Genomic DNA, 23,938 nt, shown 5'->3' on the forward strand with positions numbered 1-23,938 from the left:
ATCAACAAACATTCTCACCTTCTCTGCTATCCCCTACACACTGTTATTCTGACACCAATGTGAGTGAATCCATAATTAAAGGGATGTCTCTATATGCCCGTTAAAGAGATGTGGCTGAGTCATTGAAGTCCTGTCTGCAGGCCAGTAAACCAGCTTCAGAGTGAGGTCTCTAACAAAGCAAGGCACTTGCCCTGATGGTTGGTGGGTGGGCATGACGCGCTAGCCTGATGGTGTTGCAGCCTGTGGTGAAACCGATAAACGACTAGCTATCCGCGTCTGTTATTGAATTTTACATTATGACCAGGTTCTACTTCAACCCCTAGCATTTCAAAATGTTGTATTTCATCATAAATCAATGTTTGGATGGTGAGGGTTTGGCAGTAACTTCTAATGTGTCTTATTTTGTGTGTGCGCACATGCATGCCGGCCCGCCTAGTAAAGTAAGCACTTGAAGTTATGGTACCTCTTTTTCCAGTCAGGACTGCATGTTTCGCTGTGTCCTGGGTTGTTCTTCCTGAAGGGAGAAGCCCAGTAGTATTGATACAAAATGGCTGTGCAGGGGGCAACCATCTTCCCACTGAGCCAAAATGGCAACGCTCACTCATCCATTGACAGCTACTGCAGGCCAATAAAGGGCAAATGTCTCCACACTGAGCCAAAATGGCTCCCTCACTCGTTTATTCTTGTCTTTTCTTTTTTACTTTTGACCCATTTTTCTCATCTCTCTGACAGATATAGGGTGTACAGTACACACTGTCGTCGTGCCTGTCTGCCCATAATGTTTGTGAAAACAGAACTCGCTGGATGGTTATGGACTGAGCACATATAGTAGCACTGTGTGTTAATAGCACTATGCTTTTACTGTAGCAATGTTTTAAATATTTGACAGGCCACAACCTTTCAATGGAGAATAATAATATAGTGTGTGTGTGTGTGTATATATATGTATATATATATATATATCTCACACACACACACACACAGTTGAAGTCGGAAGTTTACATACACTTAGGTTGGAGCCATTAACTTGTTTTTCAACCACTCCACAAATGTCTTGTTAACAAACTACAGTTTTGGTAACTCGGTTAGGACATCTACTTTGTGCATGACACAAGTCATTTTTCCAACAATTGTTTACAGACAGACTATTTCAATTAAAATTCACTGTATCACAATTCCAGTGGGTCAGAAGTTTACATACACTAAGTTGACTGTGCCTTATTAAAACAGCTTGGAAAATTCCAGCTCTAAATGCTTCTGATAGGCTAATTGATATCACTTGAGTCAATTGGAGGTGTACCTGTGGATGTATTTCAAGGCCTACCTTCAAACTCAGTGCCTCTTTGCTTTACATCATGGGAAAATACAAATAAATCAGCCCGCTGTACTGCAGCGCCAGCTGTGCCACCAGAGACTCTGGCGTCGTCCGGGTTAGGGAGGGGTTGGCCGGTAGGGGTATCCTTGTCTCATCGCGCAACAGCGACTCCTGTAGCGGGCCGGGCGCAGTGTGCGCTAACCAAGGTTGCCGGGTGCACGGTGTTTCCTCCGACAAATTGGAGTGGCTGGCTTCCGGGTTGGATGCGCGCTGTGTTAAGAAGCAGTGCGGCTTGGTTGGGTTGTGTAACGGAGGACGCATAACTTTCAACCTTCGTCTCTCCCGAGCCCGTACGGGAGTTGTAGCGATGAGACAAGATAGTAGCTACTAAACAATTGGATGCCATGAAATTGGGGAGAAAACGGGGTAAAATAAAAAATATATAAAAAATCAGCCTAGACCTCCACAAGTCTGGTTCATCCTTGGGAGCAATTTCCAAAAACCTGAAGGTACCACATTCATCTGTAAAAACAATAGGATGCAAGTATAAACACCATGGGACCACAGCCGTCATACCACTCAGGAAGAAGACGCGCTCTGTCTCCTAGAGATGAATGTACTTTGGTGCGAAAAGCGCAAATCAATACCAGAACAACAGCAAAGGACCTTGTGAAGATGCTGGAGGAAACGGGTACAAAAGTATCTTTATCCACAGTAAAACGAGTCCTATATCGACATAACCTAAAAGGCCATCTGAGCAAGGAAGAAGTCACTGGTCCAAAACCACCATTAAAAAAAGCCAGACTACGATTTGCAACTGCACATGGGGACAAAGATTGTACTTTTTGGAGAAATGTCTTCTGGTCTGATGAAACCAAAATAGAACTGTTTGGCCATAATGACCATCGTTATGTTTGGAGGAACATGGGGGAGGCTTGCAAGCCGAAGAACACCATTCCAACCGTGAAGCACGTGGGTGCATCATCATGTTGTGGGGGTGCTTTGCTGCAGGAGGGACTGGTGCACTTCACAAAATAGATGGCCACATGTGGAAGGAAAGTTATGTGGATATATTGAAGCAACATCTCAAGACATCAGTCAGGAAGTTAAAGCTTGGTCGGAAATGGGTCTTCCAAATGGACAATGACCCCAAGCATACTTCCAAAGTTGTGGCAAAATGGCTTAAGGACAACAAAAACAAGGTATTGGAGTCGCCATCACAAAGACCTGACCTCAATCCTATAGAACATTTGTGGGCAGAACTGAAAAAGTGTGTGGGAGCAAGGAGGCCTACAAACCTGACTCGGTTGCACCAGCTCTGTCAGGTAGAATGGGCCAAAATTCACCCAACTTATTGTGGGAATCTTGTGGAAGGCTACCTGAAACTTTTGACCTAAGTTAAACAATTTAAAGGCAATGCTATCAAATACTAATTGAGTGAATGTTAACTTCTGACCCACTGGGAATGTGATGAAAGAAATAAAAGCTGAAATAAATCATTCTCTCTACTATTATTCTGACATTTCACATTCTTAAAATAAAGTGGTGATCCTAACTGACATAAAACAAGGAATTTTTATCAGGATTAAATGTCAGGAATCGTGACAGTTTGTATTTGGCAAAGGTGTATGTAAACTTCCGACTTCAACTGTGTGCGTGTGTGGATACATACATACATACATACATACATACATACATACATACATACATACATACATACATTTCAAACTTTTTTAACAAATCAAAAACTGAAAAATTGGGCGTGCAAAATTATTCAGCCCCTTTACTTCAGTGCAGCAAACTCTCTCCAGAAGTTCAGTGAGGATCTCTGAATGATCCAATGTTGACCTAAATGACTAATGATGATAAATACAATCCACCTGTGTGTAATCAAGTCTCCGTATAAATGCACCTGCACTGTGATAGTCTCAGAGGTCCGTCAAAAGCGCAGAGAGGATCATGAAGAACAAGGAACACACCAGGCAGGTCCGAGATACTGTTGTGAAGAATTTTAAAGCCGGATTTGGATACAAAAAGATTTCCTAAGCTTTAAACATCCCAAGGAGCACTGTGCAAGCGATAATATTGAAATGGAAGGAGTATCAGACCACTGCAAATCTACCAAGACCTGGCCGTCCCTCTAAACTTTCAGCTCATACAAGGAGAAGACTGATCAGAGATGCAGCCAAGAGGCCCATGATCACTCTGGATGAACTGCAGAGATATACAGCTGAGGTGGGAGACTCTGTCCATAGGACAACAATCAGTCGTGTATTGCACAAATCTGGCCTTTATGGAAGAGTGGCAAGAAGAAAGCCATTTCTTAAAGATATCCATAAAAGTGTTGTTTAAAGTTTGCCACAAGCCACCTGGGAGACACACCAAACATGTGGAAGAAGGTGCTCTGGTCAGATGAAACCAAAATTGAACTTTTTGGCAACAATGCAAAACGTTATGTTTGGCGTAAAAGCAACACAGCTGAACACACCATCCCCACTGTCAAACATGGTGGTGGCAGCATCATGGTTTGGGCCTGCTTTTCTTCAGCAAGGACAGGGAAGATGGTTAAAATTGATGGGAAGATGGATGGAGCCAAATACAGGACCATTCTGGAAGAAAACCTGATGGAGTCTGCAAAAGACCTGAGACTGAGACGGAGATTTGTCTTCCAACAAGACAATGATCCAAAACATAAAGCAAAATCTACAATGGAATGGTACAAAAATAAACATATCCAGGTGTTAGAATGTCCAAGTCAAAGTCCAGACCTGAATCCAATCGAGAATCTGTGGAAAGAACTGAAAACTGCTGTTCACAAATGCTCTCCATCCAACCTCACTGAGCTCGAGCTGTTTTGCAAGGACGAATGGAAAAAATTTCAGTCTCTCGATGTGCAAAACTGATAGAGACATACCCCAAGCGACTTGCAGCTGTAATCGCAGCAAAAGGTGGCGCTACAAAGTATTAACTTAACCTTTCTGATCTCCCCATCCCAGATCCGGGATCGTGAATACAGACTCAAGCTCATTACCATAACGCAACGTTAACTATTCATGAAAATCGCAAATGAAATGAAATAAATATGCTAGCTCTCAAGCTTAGCCTTTTGTTAACAACACTGTCATCTCAGATTTTCAAAATATGCTTCTCAACCATTGCAAAACAAGCATTTGTGTAACAGTATTGATGGCTAACGTAGCATTTAGCATTAGCATTCAGCTAGCAACATTTACACAAAAAAACAGAAAAGCATTCAAATAAAATCATTTACCTTCAGAAGAACTTCAGATGTTTTCAATGAGGAGACTCTCAGATAGCAAATGTTCAGTTTTTCCTGAAAGATTATTTGTTTAGGACAAATCGCTCCGTTTTCTGCGTCACGTTTAGCTATGAAAAAACCCCTGTATCCAGGATTGTGTAAATCTATCAGCAAGCTCATTAGCATAACACAACGTTAACTATTTATGAAAATCGCAAATGAAATGAAATAAATATGCCATCTCTCAAGCTTAGCCTTTTGTAAACAACACTGTCATCTCAGATTTTCAAAATATGCTTCTCAACCATAGGAAAACAATCATTTGTGTAAAAGTAGCTAGCTAGCGTTAGCATTTCGCGTTAGCATTTAGCGTTAGCATTAGCGTTAGCATCCAGCACGCAACATTAACAAAAACATAAAAGCCTTCAAATAAAATCATTTACCTTTGAAGAACTTCTGATGTTTTCAATGAGGATACTCTCAGTTAGATAGCAGATGCTCAGTTTTTTTCCAAAAAGATTCCTTGTGTATTAGAAATAGCTCCGTTTTATACATCACATTTGGCTACCAAAAAAAATCCATAAATTCAGTCCTCAAAACGCAAACTTTTTTCCAAATTAACTCCATAATATCGACTGAAAACATGGCAAACGTTGTTTAGAATCAATCATCAAGGTGTTTTTCACATATCTCTTCATTGATACATCGTTCTTGGACACATGCTTTCTCCCCTGAATCAAATGGTAAAGTAGAAGCAGCTGGCAATTGCGCACCGAATTCGACGCAGGACACCAGGCGGACACTTGGAAAATGTAGTCTCTTATGGTCAATCTTCCAATGATATGCCTACAAATACGTCACAATGCTGCTAAGACCTTGGGCGAACGACAGAAAGTGTAGGCTCATTCGTTGCGCAATCACAGCCATATAAGGAGAGAATGGAAAACAGAGCTTCAGAAATTCTGCTAATTCCTGGGTGATGCATCATTTTGGTTTCGCCTGTAGAATGAGTTCTGGGGCACTTACAGACAAAATCTTTGCAGATTCTGAAACTTCAGAGTGTTTTCTTTCCAAAACTGTCAAGAATATGCATAGTCGAGCATCTTTTCGTGACAAAATATCGCGCTTAAAACGGGAACGTTTTTTATCCAAAAATGAAATAGCGCCCCTAGAGCTCCAGGTTAAGGGGGCTGAATAATTTTGCAAGCCCAATTTTTCAGTTTTTGATTTGTTAAAAAAGTTTGAAATATCCAATAAATGTCGTTCCACTTCATGATTGTGTCCCACTTGTTGTTGATTCTTCACAAAAAAATACAGTTTTATATCTTTATGTTTGAAGCCTGAAATGTGGCAAAAGGTCGCAAAGTTCAAGGGGGCCGAATACTTTCGCAAGGCACTGTATATACACAGTTGAAGTCGGAAGTTTACATAGACTTTTGCCAAATACAAACTCTGTATATATATATTTATTTATTTATTTATTTATTTATTTATTTAATAAAGAACTTTTTCAATTTAAACCCCTTAACAATATGGAAACTACAATGATTATGAAAGGGAACACATCCAGTGCCTCTCAACACACTTGTGTATTTAGTATAAAAACTACTAACTCCCCTGTGTCATTGTACTAACTCATCATGACTCCTTCCGATTGCCCTGTGCATTGGCAGGGTTGGGGATTCATCCGTTACAAAAACCAACTCATCTGTTACATTACCAGATTAGAAATCATCCTGAAAAAACAGATGACTTCTAGGCTCACTTTAATATTCATAAAGGATGTTTACAACAAACTGACACCTTTTCTCTTTTCTCAATGACATTCAAATCAATCAGCATTGCAAGTTTCTACGTTTGTTCTGCCTGAGCGAGTCTGACCACAAGTCCGAGACCACTACATGATGACACAGCAATGTGTTTGATCAATAATAGATCACAGGAATTAATATATTTATTTATTTTAAGCTACAGTTCAAGCTATGTCTTCCAATGCTGTGACTGCTGTCGGCATCCAAAGACCATACATACAACTTGAATAAACGCTTGGCAGTAAAGACGACAGCAGTGGTTTAGCCGACAGGCGATACTGTATGGCAGTGGAGGCTCCTCAGGAGGAAGAGGGCCATCCTCAGTGAATTTCATATAAATTGTGAAACAAAGTTATCATTTTTAGATAACTATACTAAATATATTCACGTCACCAATTTTTTTTTCCTGCAATGGTCTACAGTAGCCTCAGCAGCACTCTGTAGGGTAGCACCATGGTGTGGTCGGAACACCGCTAGCTTCCGTCCTTCTCTGGGTACATTGACTTCAATACAAAACCTAAAAGGCTCATGGTTCTCACCCCCTTCCACAGTAATTACTTACAACTTCCGGAGGACGTTCTCCAACCTATCAGAGCTCTTGCAACATGAACTGACATGTTGTCCACTCAAAGGATCAGAGAATGAATTTAGTACTGAAAGAAAAGCTACAACTAGCAAGCACTTCCGTGCATAAAGTATGGTTAGTAGTTAACTTGGAAAGACAATAGTTGAACAGTGAGAGGGAGAGAGCGAGAGACCCACAAAGAATAATTTGAAAACCAATTTGTTGAACTCCAATATCTATTGGGTGATATACCACAGTGTGCCTTCACAGCAGCCAAAACAAATCTGCTCCTACTGGCTTTTGCCAGATTCTGCCTTCACTCTCCTGAAGTTGCCGGTTATAGGCTGCATGAGGAGTCAGCAACCTTTCTCACGTGGAATGCTGGTTTATCTTAACATTTCTACCAATCTGCGTGGCATTTATGGTTTTCATAAGCATGTTTCTGTGGAAGAGTTTAATTTACTTTGTTTTCCTATCTCAATCATTGTCATGTGGTTCATCAAAATTATATCTAAACGATAAGGATACAAACCTAAAAAGTAATTTCACTTCTATTTCCATTGCCAACTATGTAAAAATAACCTACATAAAGCCAACATAATTAATACATTGCAGCCTACAGGTAGAAAATACCCTGATAAAAATAAATATCATATTGGCTACGCATGGCCTATCTGCAATGAACTTGAAACATTGTATAAAATATGCTGGGCCCTCAAGAGGTTCCTGAGCCAGTGAGCTTGGGACAGACACAGCTGTAGGCTATTTGCGCAAGGGAAAAAAGGTCATCAGGTAGGCAGGCCTGTTCTATGTTTCCACTGGATCAGAGCATTTAATTTTTTTCTCTTTCATGCTAAGTGGTTATTGAAAGAGAGAGGGCTGGAAAGATGTTTCCAATACATTGAGGAACTGTTGTCATTCTCAATGGATATAAAAAACAGACTTTGTTTTCTTGCTGTCTGAGGTTACTTTGAGATGCTCCATCGCTCATTAGTAGTGCTGCATTAAGCCAATCAGAAACACTATCTGATCTCCAAATGGGCACATTTATATGCCTACATTTGCACGCAGGACAGGTAGCCTATAGGCCTACTTCTACGTATAATCCGGTGCGTGTCCTTACTCAACATTGACAGAAGCGCTCCAAACAAAAGACCTAAATTGGAAAAACCCCTAAAAGGAATTCAATAAATCAAAACTGGTTTCTCTCAAGTATATGTTGTGTGCTCTGCAAACAGCGTGTCCACTCCAACAACGAGAACGTTAGACTGGAATAATTATATATTGAATGCATTAACAGAAATGACTGTATTCTAACAAACATTATAGATTACAAATTATAGGAATTAATGGTAAATGTACTTCTGGTGATATATGTAATGGGGAATTGACAGACACTAACAATCAAATGCAAATAATTTACACAATGAAGTTGACTGTTCACAAATTGGCAGGAGAGAGCACATCCCCATGGCCACCGCAATGGATTAGTATCCTGAGATGTAATAGCCTCAGACATGTCTCCTGTGCCATAAAAAAATATATATTTACCTACCTCATGAAGCTGGTTGAGAGAATGCCAAGAGTATGCAAAGCTCTCATCAAGGCAAAGGATGGCTACTTAGAAGAATCTCAAATATTAAATCTAAATTTAGATTTTAACACTTTTTTTGGTTACTACATGATTCCATATGTGTTATTTCATAGTTTTGATGTCTTCACTATTATTCTACAATGTAGAAAATAGTAAAAATACAGGAAAACCCTCAAATGAGTAGGTGTCCACACTTCTGACTGGTACTCAATATTTGTTACGCAAATCTGTCGACCAACAGCCTATCGCCTAAACAATTGACCAGTCGACTAATTGGAGTCAGCCCTACTGATTACAATTGACAGGTAATTAGTAACTGTAACGAATTACATTTTAAGTCTCTTACCTAGGGCTGTTAGGATGACCGTATTACCGCATTACCGCCACACCGGCAGTCATGAGTCTTAAGGCAGTCAAATTCCACGTGACCGTGTAGTCACGGTAATTAGGCTTCTCCAAGCTCTGATGCTGCTGAAGGTCATTAGTGTAGCCTACCAAACGTGCTAACTGCCTGGTTCTCAGCACTCTATTGTACCTCTAATCACTCTGACATCAATGCAAATGTAATCAAAAATCTAATCAAACACTTCATGAGAGTCCATGAGCTCATGTTGCGCAACATTTCCATAGGCTATGCAATTGCGTGAGAAAACAGAGTGATGACCTCTATTAAAAAGAGGAGGATCCCATCAGCTTTCTATAGGCTAGGCCTACTATATTTATTTCTCAACTTTAGTAATATTAAGCACATTACTTATCTTTACAACAGGAGTATAGCTTACCAGGCTGGTATGAAAATGAACCACAGGAAAAGCATCCTCCATTCGCTATTTAAGTGCATAGATGACCTGTATTTTTATCTCTGCCCCTGTTTTGAGACGGGTGCATGATAATGATCCATTCTAAATCAAAACAAATTGCACACATTATTTAGTTTATGTGAAGACAAGCTTAAATCAAGAATTGTCTGATGGGTGAAAATATAGCCTAGCTGGCATACATAAGCAGCACGTGAGTTTCAAGTTTGGGGAAGATCATTTTCACCATAAAAAATGCACCTTTTATAATAAATGCATTATATGCACAATCGCATTTGCGGTCACTTGATAATGGTGTTTTTCGCTAATGGAACATTCGTGCTTAGGGTGCATTACAGCCATACAAAGGGGATGCCGCTGTGAAATCCGAGGCATTATCAAGTGCTTGTCAAATTGTGAATGAGAGACTGATGAAGTGTGTACAGCCTCCGCAAAAAACAAAACGGAGCTCATGCCTTTCAAGCAACTTCTTTTCAAATCATTTGTCTCGTCATGCCGCCTTACAATGGATTAAAAACAAAACATAGCCCAACATTTGCAGAACAACTAAAGTTACATTAATAACTCTAAATTAAGCATATAGGAGTACCTATTTCTTTGTTAACCTCTCAACAAAAAATAGCCGCATGGTCACACTCCCTCAAATCGTTTGGAGAAAATGTCCTTTATTTTATTCAGCATTGTTACATTGTATTATTCACACTATAAAATAATGCCACGGCATTCTAAGCAAATCTTGTTTGTTTGCTAAATGAACTAGCCAGATCAGAACCTAACATAAGGACAACTCAGAGTATGCTATTCTGTCTAAAATAAATAATGGATTTATTGCGAAGTTGTAGGCTATATTTAATGGATTTATTAGACATTTTGAAATGTAGATGTTCCAAAGGTCTGCATCAGTGGCTTGTAGGTGATTAGTGGAAGTCAGGAGATACTAAATGTGTTTGTTGATTAACGATCAATTATCGTGAGACTGACAGTTATTTGCTTGACAATCACCGGCTGACTAAATATTGTGACCGCCACAGCCCTCATCCTACCCACCCTGTTGATATGCCAACCTCTGCGTCACTCTGGGATGTTATTAAACATGCTGAGGTAGGGTTGTCATGGGTCAGGCTCCAGTGATGAATGAATAAGGATGGGGGGGAGAGAGAGAAAGATGGAGTGTGGAAGGAGGGAATAGACTGTTCCGCTGCCAACCAGCAGACCAGAGCCTTGAAGTGGAAATTAGGGAGATGGAGAGTGTGTGTTTCAGCTGAGCTGGGCTGTGTGGGTCTCGGGGGACATTGTGTCTGCTGCCCTCGGCATATCTCTGCTCTCTACCCTGAGGCAGTCGACAGCTCAGTCTCTCCACGGGATGGCTTGAAGTAGGCCCAGGAGGAGAGGTTTCATGTAGTGTCACATCAAGTGGGGCAACACACACACACACACTAATGAGTTGTTCCACCCATTCAGTGCCTTTTGAGGAGTGTAAACTTTTTTTTAAACACTTTGAATGCATATGAATCTAAAAGAGAAATATCTCTGCAATTGTTAATGTCATGCCCCCCCCTCCATTCTTGACTTTTCCTAAATAAGTATTTAACACATGTTAACATTAGCATTTTCATATCACAAACATAATTTGTGTTTATAGGCAGTTTTTAAGAGGACATTTTCCTGGAGCGCCAATAAAGGACTTTTTCAAATACTCCTCCAGAGTCACATGCACGTAAGACGTTTTGGTATATGGGGCGGCAGGGTAGGCTAGTGGTTAGAGCGTTGGACTAGTAACTGGAAGGTTGCAAGTTCAAACCCCCGAGCTGACAAGGTACAAATCTGTCGTTCTGCCCCTGAACAGGCAGTTAACACACTGTTCCTAGGCCGTCATTGAAAATAAGAATTTGTTCTTAACTGACTTGCCTAGTTAAATAAAGGTAAAATTAATAAAATATACGTGTTCTATATAGTATCTCAGAGGTTTCCAAAACACTTTACTCTCAAATTGAAGAGTAACATAAATAACATTGCGTACAGTAAGATAAATAATGAAAATGCTGTTGTGTTCCTTTGAAAGATATTTTTGCGTATTCTAGTGTTACCCAATCAGATTAGCATACAGTGCCCTTGGAAAGTATTCAAATTTGTATTACGTTACAGCCTATTTCTAAAATGGTTAAAATAAACAAACAAAAAACAAATCCTCTGCAATCTACACACCCATAATGACAAAGCAAAAAATAAAATACAGAAATACCTTAATTACTTAGTATTCAGACCCTTTGCACGGAGACTCGAAATCGAGCTCTGTCTGGTGCATCCTGTTCAAATGGATCATCCTTGAGATCTTTCTACAACTTGATTGAAGTCCACCTGGAGTAAATTAAATTGATTGGACATGATCTGTCAACTGTTGGACCGGTCTATATAAGGTCCCACAGTTGACAGTGCATGTCAGAGCAAAAACCAAACCATGAGGTCGAAGGAATTGTCCAGGATTGTGTCGTGGGTACAGATCTGGGGAAGGGTGCCAAAAACATTTCTACAGCATTGAAGGTCCCCAAGAACACAGTGGCCTCCATCATTCTTAAATTGAAGAAGTTTGGAACCACCAAAACTCTCTTGTGGGCTCCAGAGTTGTGCAGTGGTCTAAGACACTGCATCCCAGCTGCATCACATCCGGCCGTGACTGGGAGTCCCATAGGGCGGCACATAACATCTATAAGTACCTAGGTGTCTGGCTAGACTGTAAACTCTCATTCCAGACTCATATCAAACATCTCCAATCTAGAATCGGCTTTCTATTCCGCAACAAAGCCTCCTTCACTCACGCCGCCAAACTTACCCTAGTAAAACTGACTATCCTACCGATCCTCGACTTTGGCGATGTCATCTACAAAATAGCTTCCAATACTCTACTCAGCAAACTGGATGCAGTCTATCACAGTGCCATCCATTTTGTTACTAAATCACCTTATACCACCCACCACTGCGACCTGTATGCTCTAGTCGGCTGGCCCTCGCTACATATTCGTCGCCAGACCCACTGGCTCTAGGTCATCTACAAGTCCATGCTAGGTAAAGCTCCGCCTTATCTCAGTTCACTGGTCACGATGGCAACACCCACCCGTAGCACGTGCTCCAGCAGGTGTATCTCACTGATCATCCCTAAAGACAACACCTCATTTGGCCGCCTTTCGTTCCAGTTCTCTGCTGCCTGTGACTGGAACGAATTGCAAAAATCGCTGAAGTTGGAGACTTATCTCCCTCATCAACTTCAAACATCTGCTATCTGAGCAGCTAACCGATCGCTGCTAGCTGTACATAGTCTATCGGTAAATAGCCCACCCAATTTACCTACCTCATCCCCATACTGTTTATATTTATTTACTTTTCTGCTCTTTTGCACACCAATATCTCTACCTGTACATGACCATCTGATCATTTATCACTCCAGTGTTAATCTGCAAAATTGTAATTATTCGCCTACCTCCTCATGCCTTTTGAACACAATGTATATAGACTCTTTTTTTTCTACTGTGTTATTGACTTGTTAATTGTTTACTCCATGTGTAACTCTGTGTTGTCTGTTCACACTGCTATGCTTTATCTTGGCCAGGTCGCAGTTGTAAATGAGAACTTGTTCTCAAATGGCCTACCTGGTTAAATAAAGGTGAAATAAAAAAAAATATATATATTAAAAAAATAATTGGCCCAGCGTCGTCCGGGTTTGTCCAGGATAGGCCGTCATTGTAAATAAGAATTTGTTCTTAACTGACTTGCCTAGTTAAATAAAAATAATTACAGCTGGCCGCCCGGCCAAATTGACCAATCAGGCTAGAAGGGCCTTGGTCACAGATTTCCTCTGGACATTGGAGAACAGAAGGACAACCATCTCTGCAGCACTTCACCAATCAGTCCTTTATGGTAGAGTAGCCAGACGGAAGCCACTCCTCAGTGGCTTGTTGTACATGGACCTTGACTCTTCTTTTAAACATTATGGTCTGTTCAATATTCCTATCTTGTTTGCATTTGTCATCCCCTTCTGTCTCTTTTTTTCCCTCGATCTTGCCCTCTGTTCTGCCCTCTTTTTCTGTTTCTCTTTCGCTTTTTCTCTCTCGCTCTCTTTCTCACTCCGCCCCTCTTTTCTGTGAGTTCTGTCCTGTGATGTCTGGTCTTCTGTGTGTTAGTAACAGCTGCCAAGGGAGCCTCCTCCCCCTACCTCTCCTCACCCATTTTCTCTCTCGCACAACAAAGCAGGAGGAAAGTTTAGTGGCACTCTGTGTGAACCCAATAACTTTCTGAGTTAGCTGTCATCTACAGAGCTGTGACCTGGCTCTACACTGCAACACAAACACTGACACACACAGTTGTCACTTTTCCCTGTGTTGTGACTAAACAAATGACAGCATTGGGAATGTGTGTTTGCAGTGGAATGTAATTCTACTTACTGCATAACTAACAGAAGAACTAAAGTATGTTTGGTGACTTTTATTTAAGATGTAATTGGTTTGTACAGTAAGAGCTGCCCTGATGGGGTCTGTCTGCCCAGCATCCAACCACCGGAGCCATTAGTCATCTGTATGTCAGTCACCCATCTCCCTAGGTGTGACAACTGAAAGCATCAGAACAACTTTTAGTTGGCCCTAGCTAGCGCTCAACATGGGTTACAACAGGTAAATAATCAACATGGAGGAGACGGGAGAGAGCTTGCTGTCTTCGTTGTGCAGGAGATGGAGGCAGGGAGAGGAGATGGGTAGGTGTGGAGGCAGGGAGAGGAGATGGGTAGGTGTGGAGGCAGGGAGAGGAGATGGGTAGGTGTGGAGGCAGGGAGAGGAGATGGAGGCAGGGAGAGGAGATGGAGGCAGGGAGAGGAGATGGAGGCAGGGAGAGGAGATGGAGGCAGGGAGAGGAGATGGAGATGGGTAGGTGTGGAGGCACCTTTGATCCCCTACCTGCCTGTCAGTACCACAGCAGAGCCATGCACCTGCCAGGCTGTCTGCTCCACTTTCTTCCCCAGCTCGGATGTACTATTTTCAGCTTTTTGAGGGGACTTGGTTAGCTGAGCTAGAGCATGTCAGTGGTGCTGAATGCCTGGTTTAATGAGGAGATGGGAGTTGTGACAAACACACCAGCAGTTGTGATTGTGTGTGTGTGTGTGTGTGTCACTTCGGTGTGTTTACTGGTTGCGAGTTTGAGAGAATTACTGTATGTAGTGCATGTGTGTGCAATCTTGTATGTACGTGCATGTGATTGTGAACATGAGTTTGAAGCTGTTCTGGCTCATGGTGCCCTATTATAAGACACTGTTGGTGTTTCCTTTATTACCTGTATGTGTTAGTTTTGTCCTCTATCTTAAGTGTTTACTCCCCAACTGGGCCCAGAGTGCAGCCTGAAGCCTCAATTTAGTACCCCAACCCCTGCCTTATTTACTGTCTCAGTACCACTGGAGTTATAACTTATGTGTTTTCGGTTGTGGATATGAAAGATGTTTATATCATGGCATTGTTGAATACTCGTTTCTGATTGGCCTGAAGGTGTTTGGCGGATATATTGGCATGGGGTTAATCGAGGGCATTATCACTTAAATAGAACGGGTTACCAACATATTCAGATAATGATTGACATATTTTCATTACATTTTTATTTAGATTAATTTATTCATACTATTTCGTCCTGACACAAATCTAGGGTTGCTACCAAGCCGGCTGGTCGTTCGTTCTATCAGTCTCTGGCAACCAAACCATCTATGGATGTGACCCAGTCGTTCATCCTAAATGTTCTGTTGTCATACTGGCTGGCGACGTTCTTATACCTTGCTTGCTAGCTACCCAACTACGGCTAACTTAGTCACGTTAAACACCGCAGCCAGAATAACAGCAAAGTATCTGCATGTTTAAGCTGTTTTCTAGTGACATTTATTTGGATACATTCATAAGAATGAACTAATGATGCGTGAATTCACATGGCAAAGAAAATGTGTTCTCTCGTCAGGACACTGTTGTTCAGAGGAGCTAGCCAGCAACACAACTAACATATCACTTCAAACTGAAGCTGGACACTGTTGTTCAGAGGAGCTAGCCAACAACACAGCTAACACAATCACTTCAAACTGAAGCAGGACACTGTTGTTCAGAGGAGCTAGCCAGCAACACAGCTAACACAATCACTTCAAACTGAAGCTGGACACAGTTGTTCAGAGGAGCTAGCCAACAACACAGCTAACAAAATCACTTCAAACTGAAGCAGGACACTGTTGTTCAGAGGAGCTAGCCAACAACACAGCTAACACATCACTTCAAACTGAAGCAGGACACTGTTGTTCAGAGGAGCTAGCCAACAACACAGCTAACAAAATCACTTCAAACTGAAGCAGGACACTGTTGTTCAGAGGAGCTAGCCAACAACACAGCTAACAGATCACTTCAAACTGAAGCAGGACACTGTTGTTCAGAGGAGCTAGCCAACAACACAGCTAACACATCACTTCAAACTGAAGCAGGACACTGTTGTTCAGAGGAGCTAGCCAACAACACAGCTAACAAAATCACTTCAAACTGAAGCAGGACACTGTTGTTCAGAGGAGCTAGCCAACAACACAGCTAACAGATCACTTCAAACTGAAGCTGGACACTGTTGTTCAGAGGAGCTAGCCAACAACACAGCTAACACAATCACTTCAAACTGAAGCTGGACACTGTTGTTCAGAGGAGCTAGCCAACAACACAGCTAACACAATCACTTCAAACTGAAGCAGGACACTGTTGTTCAGAGGAGCTAGCCAGCAACACAGCTAACACAATCACTTCAAACTGAAGCAGGACACTGTTGTTCAGAGGAGCTAGCCAACAACACAGCTAACAGATCACTTCAAACTGAAGCAGGACACTGTTGTTCAGAGGAGCTAGCCAGCAACACAGCTAACACAATCACTTCAAACTGAAGCTGGACACTTGTTCAGAGGAGCTAGCCAACAACACAGCTAACACAATCACTTCAAACTGAAGCAGGACACTGTTGTTCAGAGGAGCTAGCCAGCAACACAGCTAACAGATCACTTCAAACTGAAGCAGGAAAGACTGCAAACAAGCTGCACTTAGTTTTGTTTGATCTGTTTTCCATTGAAATTTATTTCGTATATGTCCTTAAATGATGCCTTTTCATGATTTCGACTGGCTGAGAAAAACTCAGACCCCTACACGTTCATTACTATTGGACAGCAGGAGATTTGTTTCAATATTGAAATTCAATGTTGGAAATGTCAGAGAGACCGACAGCAAGGTTTATGCAAATCGCTATTGAAAACCAATTGCTAGTCTAAAAGAAATAGGAGAAAATGTCTAGATGGTTTTTACATTAGAGATCAAGTTTATAAATTGTATGGCTGGGCTGATGAGACAGTGGATTGCACAGTGAGATGGATCAGAGTAAATAGGCATAGCTTTAGCCGGTTGTCACTTCAAATCAAATTGTATTGGTCACATACACATGGTTAGCAGATGTTAATGCAAGTGTAGTGAAATGCTTATGCTTCTAGTTCTGACAATGCAGCAATATCTAACAAGTAATCTAACGATTTCACAACAGGTGGAATAGACACAGGCTGAAATGCGGTTTTAACCAATCAGCATCCAGGATTAGATCCACCCGTTGTTTAATTCCCTATAACGCACGATAGAATTCACTGTCTGTAGTTCATTCTTCCATGTTTGAGCTGCTTTTGAAAGCAAGTCAAATTGAAAACATTGGCATTGTGGTTTGGTTAGCTAAACTAGCAAGTCTGTGTTTGGTTACCAAGGCAACTACTGTAGCTTTCTAGTTAACTTGCTAGCTACTTCAGTGGATGTTGAACACATTTCTAGAGGCAACTGTGTTCAATTATAGCCATGGTATAAAAGAGATGATCAGCTTGGGGCTCTATGCGTTTTCTGGAAAATAATGCAACTCCTAGTTGTTTATTATTTTCCATAAGACTCATAACCCCTTGTTAATTATTCCTTACTTAGTATCTGGTTATACAAGTGTTGTGGTACCAGTCGCTGCCAATGCTGCCAACTAGAAGAAATCCACAATACTTTTTATTCAATCCACTTGCAACACCAGACATGTTGTCTTTGACTGGTTCTCTAAAATACAATGAAATGTCATGGTAGGTTAGCTTAACATATTGATGTAGTGATTTCTGTCTTTGTCTCTGTCTCAGGACTGGGTAAGGGCAGAAGGAAGCAGAGTGCCAGTGACGCCTCCCCCACGCCCAGCACAGATGCGGAGTACCCCTCCAATGGGAGTGGCGGAGGAGTGGCCGAGCGGGTCTACGACCTCAACATCCTGGCTGTGGTCAAGTTCTCGTACGTGGCGGAGCGCGAGGATGAGCTGACCCTAGCCAAGGGGTCCCGGGTCACGGTGATGGAGAAGTGCAGTGACGGTTGGTGGCGGGGCAGCCAGGGGGGCCGTGTGGGCTGGTTCCCCTCCAACTATGTCCTGGAGGACCCCGTAGAGGGTGAAGGGGGTAGAGGCGGAAGGGACTCCCCAGGTTATCCAGGGAGGGGCAGGGAGGCCACGATGACCAACGGGCGGGCGGGAGGTGGTGGCAGCCGGGGTGGCGAGGGCAGTGGTGCGCTCCAGCTGGTCCAGACTCTGTACCCGTTCAGCTCAGTGACGGAGGAGGAGCTGAACTTTGAGAAAGGAGAGGTGATGGAGGTTGTTGAGAAACCTGAGAACGACCCAGAGTGGTGGCGCTGCCGGAACACCCGCGGTCTAGTGGGCCTGGTGCCCAAAAACTACGTGCTGGTGCTGAATGACACCAACGGGCCTCCCGGGCTCCCCGCCCTTCCGCTGTCGCCCCCCGGCTCCCCACAGATCGGCCACATGGCCCCGGCGTGCGAGGGCAAGTTTGCAGGCAGGGACTGGTACTACGGAGGGGTGACCAGACACCAAGCAGAGCTGGTCCTCAACGAGAGAGGACAGGAGGGGGATTTCCTCATACGTGACAGCGAGTCATCGGTGAGTGGGGGAGGAGAGGATGAAGAAAGGGGAGGGATTAGGGAAGGAGGTAGGAGTGTGTGAGAAGAGATAGACCAGGGTTTCCCAAACACTGCCCTGTGGGAAGGGGAAGATCTCAATTGCATACTCCTCATGCCCCTCTCTGACCACCACCTCCAATGGGTTTTGAGGAGGTGATGGGGAGAGAGGGCGCAAGGAGTATGCAATTGAGATCTTCCCAAGGATAAAATACTAAATTGGAGGATAGGAGATATACAGTATCTGCACACATGAACAGCTATTGACCTGTGATTTATAAATGAAGTCATAGTGCCCTCTGCTGGTGGATAGTTAGTAGGGTGTTTGTTGGAGATGTTTCATCTATGTTGTGTAAGTGAACTGACTCTCGCTCTCTCCATCCTTCTCCCTCTAGCCCAGTGATTTCTCTGTGTCTCTGAAGGCGCCTGGAAAGAACAAGCACTTCAAGGTGCAGTGTTCAGAGGAGGTCTACTGTATCGGCCAGCGCAAGTTCAGCTCCATAGATGAACTGGTGGAACACTACAAGAAAGCCCCCATCTTCACCAGTGAACAAGGAGACAAGCTCTACCTGGTCAAACCGCTGCCCGCACCCCAGCTATCCTCAACATGCTGAACTTGGGGAGAGACCTTACTGTCTGTTTTAGCCCAGTCACATAGTTCGTATTGGTTCTGTTTCCTTTGTTTTTTATTTTTATTTTTTAAATGTAAACCCTCTCCAGAGGTTCTGATGATTTCTAAAGGAAATAATAAGTTCACTAAGGGACCACTGTAAACACTCTTTAGATGTGTTCTTCTTCCTTTTGCCTAATCCTCATCTATCCCTCTCTTCCTCCGCCTTCATCCTCATCTATCTATCTCTTCCTCCGCCTTCATCCTCATCTATCCATCTCTTCATCCTCATCTATCCATCTCTTCATCCTCATCTATCCATCTCTTCATCCTCATCTATCCATCTCTTCATCCTCGTCTATCCCTCTCTTCCTCCGCCTTCGTCCTCGTCTATCCCTCTCTTCCTCCGCCTTCATCCTCATCTATCTATCTCTTCCTCCGCCTTCATCCTCATCTATCCATCTCTTCCTCCGCCTTCATCCTCATCTATCTATCTCTTCCTCCGCCTTCATCCTCGTCTATCCCTCTCTTCCTCCTCGTCTATCCCTCTCTTCCTCCGCCTTCATCCTCGTCTATCCCTCTCTTCCTCCGCCTTCATCCTCATCTATCCATCTCTTCCTCCGCCTTCATCCTCATCTATCCATCTCTTCCTCCGCCTTCATCCTCATCTATCCATCTCTTCCTCCGCCTTCATCCTCATCTATCCATCTCTTCCTCCGCCTTCATCCTCATCTATCCCTCTCTTCCTCCGCCTTCATCCTCATCTATCCATCTCTTCCTCTGCCTTCATCCTCATCTATCCATCTCTTCCTCTGCCTTCATCCTCGTCTATCCCTCTCTTCCTCCGCCTTCATCCTCGTCTATCCCTCTCTTCCTCCGCCTTCATCCTCGTCTATCCCTCTCTTCCTCCGCCTTCGTCCTCGTCTATCCCTCTCTTCCTCCGCCTTCGTCCTCGTCTATCCCTCTCTTCCTCCGCCTTCGTCCTCGTCTATCCCTCTCTTCCTCCGCCTTCGTCCTCGTCTATCCATCTCTTCCTCCGCCTTCGTCCTCGTCTATCCATCTCTTCCTCCGCCTTCGTCCTCGTCTATCCATCTCTTCCTCCGCCTTCGTCCTCGTCTATCCATCTCTTCCTCCGCCTTCGTCCTCGTCTATCCATCTCTTCCTCCGCCTTCGTCCTCGTCTATCCATCTCTTCCTCCGCCTTCGTCCTCGTCTATCCATCTCTTCCTCCGCCTTCGTCCTCGTCTATCCCTCTCTTCCTCCGCCTTCGTCCTCGTCTATCCCTCTCTTCCTCCGCCTTCGTCCTCGTCTATCCCTCTCTTCCTCCGCCTTCGTCCTCGTCTATCCCTCTCTTCCTCCGCCTTCGTCCTCGTCTATCCCTCTCTTCCTCCGCCTTCGTCCTCGTCTATCCCTCTCTTCCTCCGCCTTCGTCCTCGTCTATCCCTCTCTTCCTCCGCCTTCGTCCTCGTCTATCCCTCTCTTCCTCTGCCTTCGTCCTCGTCTATCCCTCTCTTCCTCCGCCTTTGTCCTCGTCTATCCCTCTCTTCGTCCTCGTCTATCCCTCTCTTTCTCCGCCTTCGTCCTCCTCGGAACTCAACTTCGAGAGAGATACTGTCAATGTGCCACCTGCTTACTGTATTGCTTTTCTATTGGCACTACATTTATTGTTCTGTCTTTCCATTGGCCCAAGCTCTACACTACTGCTATTTGATTGGCTCCTGCTGTACACTAATTGCACTGCTCTACACTACACTTAGTTCTCGATTCAATCTGGATGGCTGAAGCATTACAGATTGAACGCTAGAGATGTAAAGGTCATTTCTGATTTGAGCTGACAAGATGCAGTGTTTACCGTGAATGCAGTCTCCGCTAATGCGAGAACATATTCTTTCAATTTAAATCACACTTTAACGCTGAACTTCCGCTATATCAATTGAGCCCTTACTGTACTGCTATTCATTGGCCCTAGTGCTGTTTTCCAATGAAATCAGGTCTTCAGGCGTTCTACTCTCAATATGTAAATGTAGCTGATGGATGACACTAATTCAAGAGTAATATGTTTTTTGGTTTTTATATACTTCTTGCTACGTATCGGTCATGGGGTTCTCAGCTTTTATTAGATATAATATATCTGAATGTCATTGAGCATTGTTATTTAATTCTTGTTCCCACTGTATGTATATATTCAGAAGATGTGCATATATGAATCGTTTTGATCCAACCTATGGTACTGTACCGCTGATCACGTGATGAGAATTGAAATGCGTATGTTCAATAAAAGTTTTTGCAGAATAACTCAAATCATAAGCCGTCTGCCCTTTCTGTCTCTGATGCTGTATCGTGAGACAAGTGGTAATTGCTGCTGGTCTCTGGGAGTGGATGTTATTATTCTACACTATAGTTAATCATAGAACTGTCTGGCTGTTTAAATGCAGTCTGGCTGCTGAGTGACTCAGGCCAGAGGAGATGACTGAGCGTTGTCGTCTTTGACATCATGGCGGTCCGCAAACAATCGTTTAAGTACTGTGCTGGAATGTACGATCAATCATGAGCTGGCGAATTCTGTACTACCATGAAAATACAATGAAAACCAAATAAATCCCTACTAACATCTACCAAACTCTCCCCCAACCCTGTTAAATGTTATCTATATCATGCTGAAACACTCCACCTTTAGGATTGTTCTGCATGGCAACAATTTCAACAGTAACATCTTACCCCCAATATCTCTCTTGTCGTCTCCACAATAACCTTCAACCTAGCAATTCTGCTTTCCAGACCCCAAGTCGTTGTATTGATAACCTTACCAATAAAAGCTATGAAGTCAACTTTATTCATTGTGTCCAGTGTGTGGCCTCAATCACTCTTCCTCCCTTCACATGTTCTTTATCGTCTATGGACATTGGGACCTCAGTCACGACTCCCCTCAATCTAGTATAATCACCATGTACATGGCCTTTAATCTTCTCCCTGTGTAGGCTTTTCCATTTTCAGAATCTTCTCTTGCTGAACCTGGCTACCACAACATAAACAATCTACCATTTTCAATGAACTGAGCTAATTTCACTTCACCTACCTCTTTCTCTATGGCATTAGTTAGTCAGTGTGTGAGGCCCTGTGGTCTCATCAAACACTCACTATTTCCACTCCAACACATTACTCTTGATTCATACCTTGGCTCTCTTTATGCTTTCTTTACTAGATGCTCCACTGCTTTCTGTATCATGATCTCTCTCCTTACTATGTCTTTCCAGTACTGGCCATTCCCGTCCTTGACCCTCATTCTGCCGCTCCATACCATCAGAACTGACACCTATTGCGTTCGCATTTCAGCACAGCTGTTACTTCACCAACTTTTCCTTCATTCTGTCGGCGTCTCGATCCATCATTGGTTAACACCATCTGCCACAGGTCTGGTGACACCTAGCTGTCAACATGCAGTTTGACAGATTGATTGAACTGGATCGACTGGCTCGTCTCAATCTGATCAAAGTATATCATTAATAGCTCCCTCAAAGACAGTCTGTACAAATGATGCAGATGATTGCGAAAGCCTGAACAGACGTCTGATTTGTCCTACACTGACACACACAATGACAACCTTGTCAGACATGGATTAAGGACTCGATTCAATCAGATCCGCTTTAGCCAACATCTGCATAATGGTTGTTTTGATGGTGTCGGAGGTGGAACTGCGTTAGAGCTGTCAAATCCACAAGCGGCTCCTGTCATTATACGTAAAGCTGACTGCACGATTCGCACTACAAGTTCGAACACTGGAATGTGAGATGTAATCTACACCTCCAATAGAATGATATAAATCATTATTTTTGTTTTTAATGATTTTTCAATTTAAGTGTAATTAATCTATATAGCCTACATATTCTCGTTCTGAACTTCTAACACGAATGGGGTGGGTACGGCTTCTTGACAATGATCGCAAGAGCAGCTGCTCATTGTTATACAGTTATACCTTCCACACCGCCAAAACATCCGCTATGTAGGCAGGGCAGTAGCTGTTCTACCGCCCTAGGCAAGATAAAATAAATTGCTGCCCCCAACAAAACTAGAATAGTCCCAGTAAGAAAATTACGTTGAAAATAAAATGCGTATTTTTTGACGACGTTGAAGTTACGTTCATTTTAGGTTCTGAATCAAATCTGAAGATATGTATTTTCCCGGACATTGAAATAAGGTTCATTTTCGGTTCTGAATGAAAGCTGAAAATACCTATTTTAAAGATGTTGAAAATATGTATTTTCTGTATGTTGAAATCCGGTACATTTTTGGTTCTGAATGAAAGTTGAATAGACGTCTATGTTTTGGACCAAATCAAGCCCTGGTTGGACTAAAAACCAACGTCCGTGGAAATCAAGGCAAAGTCAGATTTTTTTTTAAAGTCCAAAAGGCATTGGCATCATTCGGTGCTAACTGAGGTGTTTCCTCAAATAGAATTTTATGAGTGCCAATCTATGTAGTAAACATATTTCCTGCCTCCAGATAGTGGTGAATGGAAAGAGAAATCTGTTACCAACTTTCACCGGAGACGTGTTTGTCAGTGATGTGTATGCCGAGGAACTATCACACCTCCACTGCGGTCCTGTTGATGTGAATAGAGGCGTGCTCTCTCCATTGTCTCCTCAAGTTCACGATCAGCTCCTTCGTTTTGTTGAGGGAGAGGTTATTTTCCTGGCACCACTCTGCCAGGGCCCTCACCTCCCTGTAGGCTATATCATCATTGTTGGTAATCAGGCCTACTACTGTTGTGTCCTCTGGAAACTTGATGACTGAGTTGGAGGCGTGCATGGCCACGCAGTCATGGGTGAACAGGGAGTACAGGAGGGGACTGAGCATGCACCCTTGTGGGGCCCCTGTGTAGTGGAGGTGTTGTTTCCTACCTTCTCCACCTGGAGGAGGCCCGTCAGGAAGTCCACGACCCAGTTGCACAGGGCGGGGTTCAGA

The 23,938-nt window shown here is 43.1% G+C and overlaps 1 protein-coding gene across 2 annotated transcripts in view; it reads left to right on the plus strand.

Moving 5' to 3' along the window:
* Window positions 1–19,282, plus strand: part of nck2a (NCK adaptor protein 2a) — a 52,439-nt gene extending 33,157 nt beyond the window's left edge. For both annotated transcript variants that reach the window (XM_036975113.1, XM_021597935.2), the window contains exons 3-4: window positions 17,551–18,350; window positions 18,763–19,282. In XM_036975113.1, the coding sequence (XP_036831008.1) occupies window positions 17,551–18,350; window positions 18,763–18,981 (1,019 nt within the window). In that variant the 3' untranslated portion in view covers window positions 18,982–19,282. The remainder of the gene's footprint in view (window positions 1–17,550; window positions 18,351–18,762) is intronic.
* The last annotated feature ends 4,656 nt before the right edge of the window (window positions 19,283–23,938 follow it).

Source organism: Oncorhynchus mykiss, chromosome 3 (genome assembly GCF_013265735.2).
Source record: "Oncorhynchus mykiss isolate Arlee chromosome 3, USDA_OmykA_1.1, whole genome shotgun sequence".
NCBI lineage: Eukaryota > Metazoa > Chordata > Actinopteri > Salmoniformes > Salmonidae > Oncorhynchus > Oncorhynchus mykiss.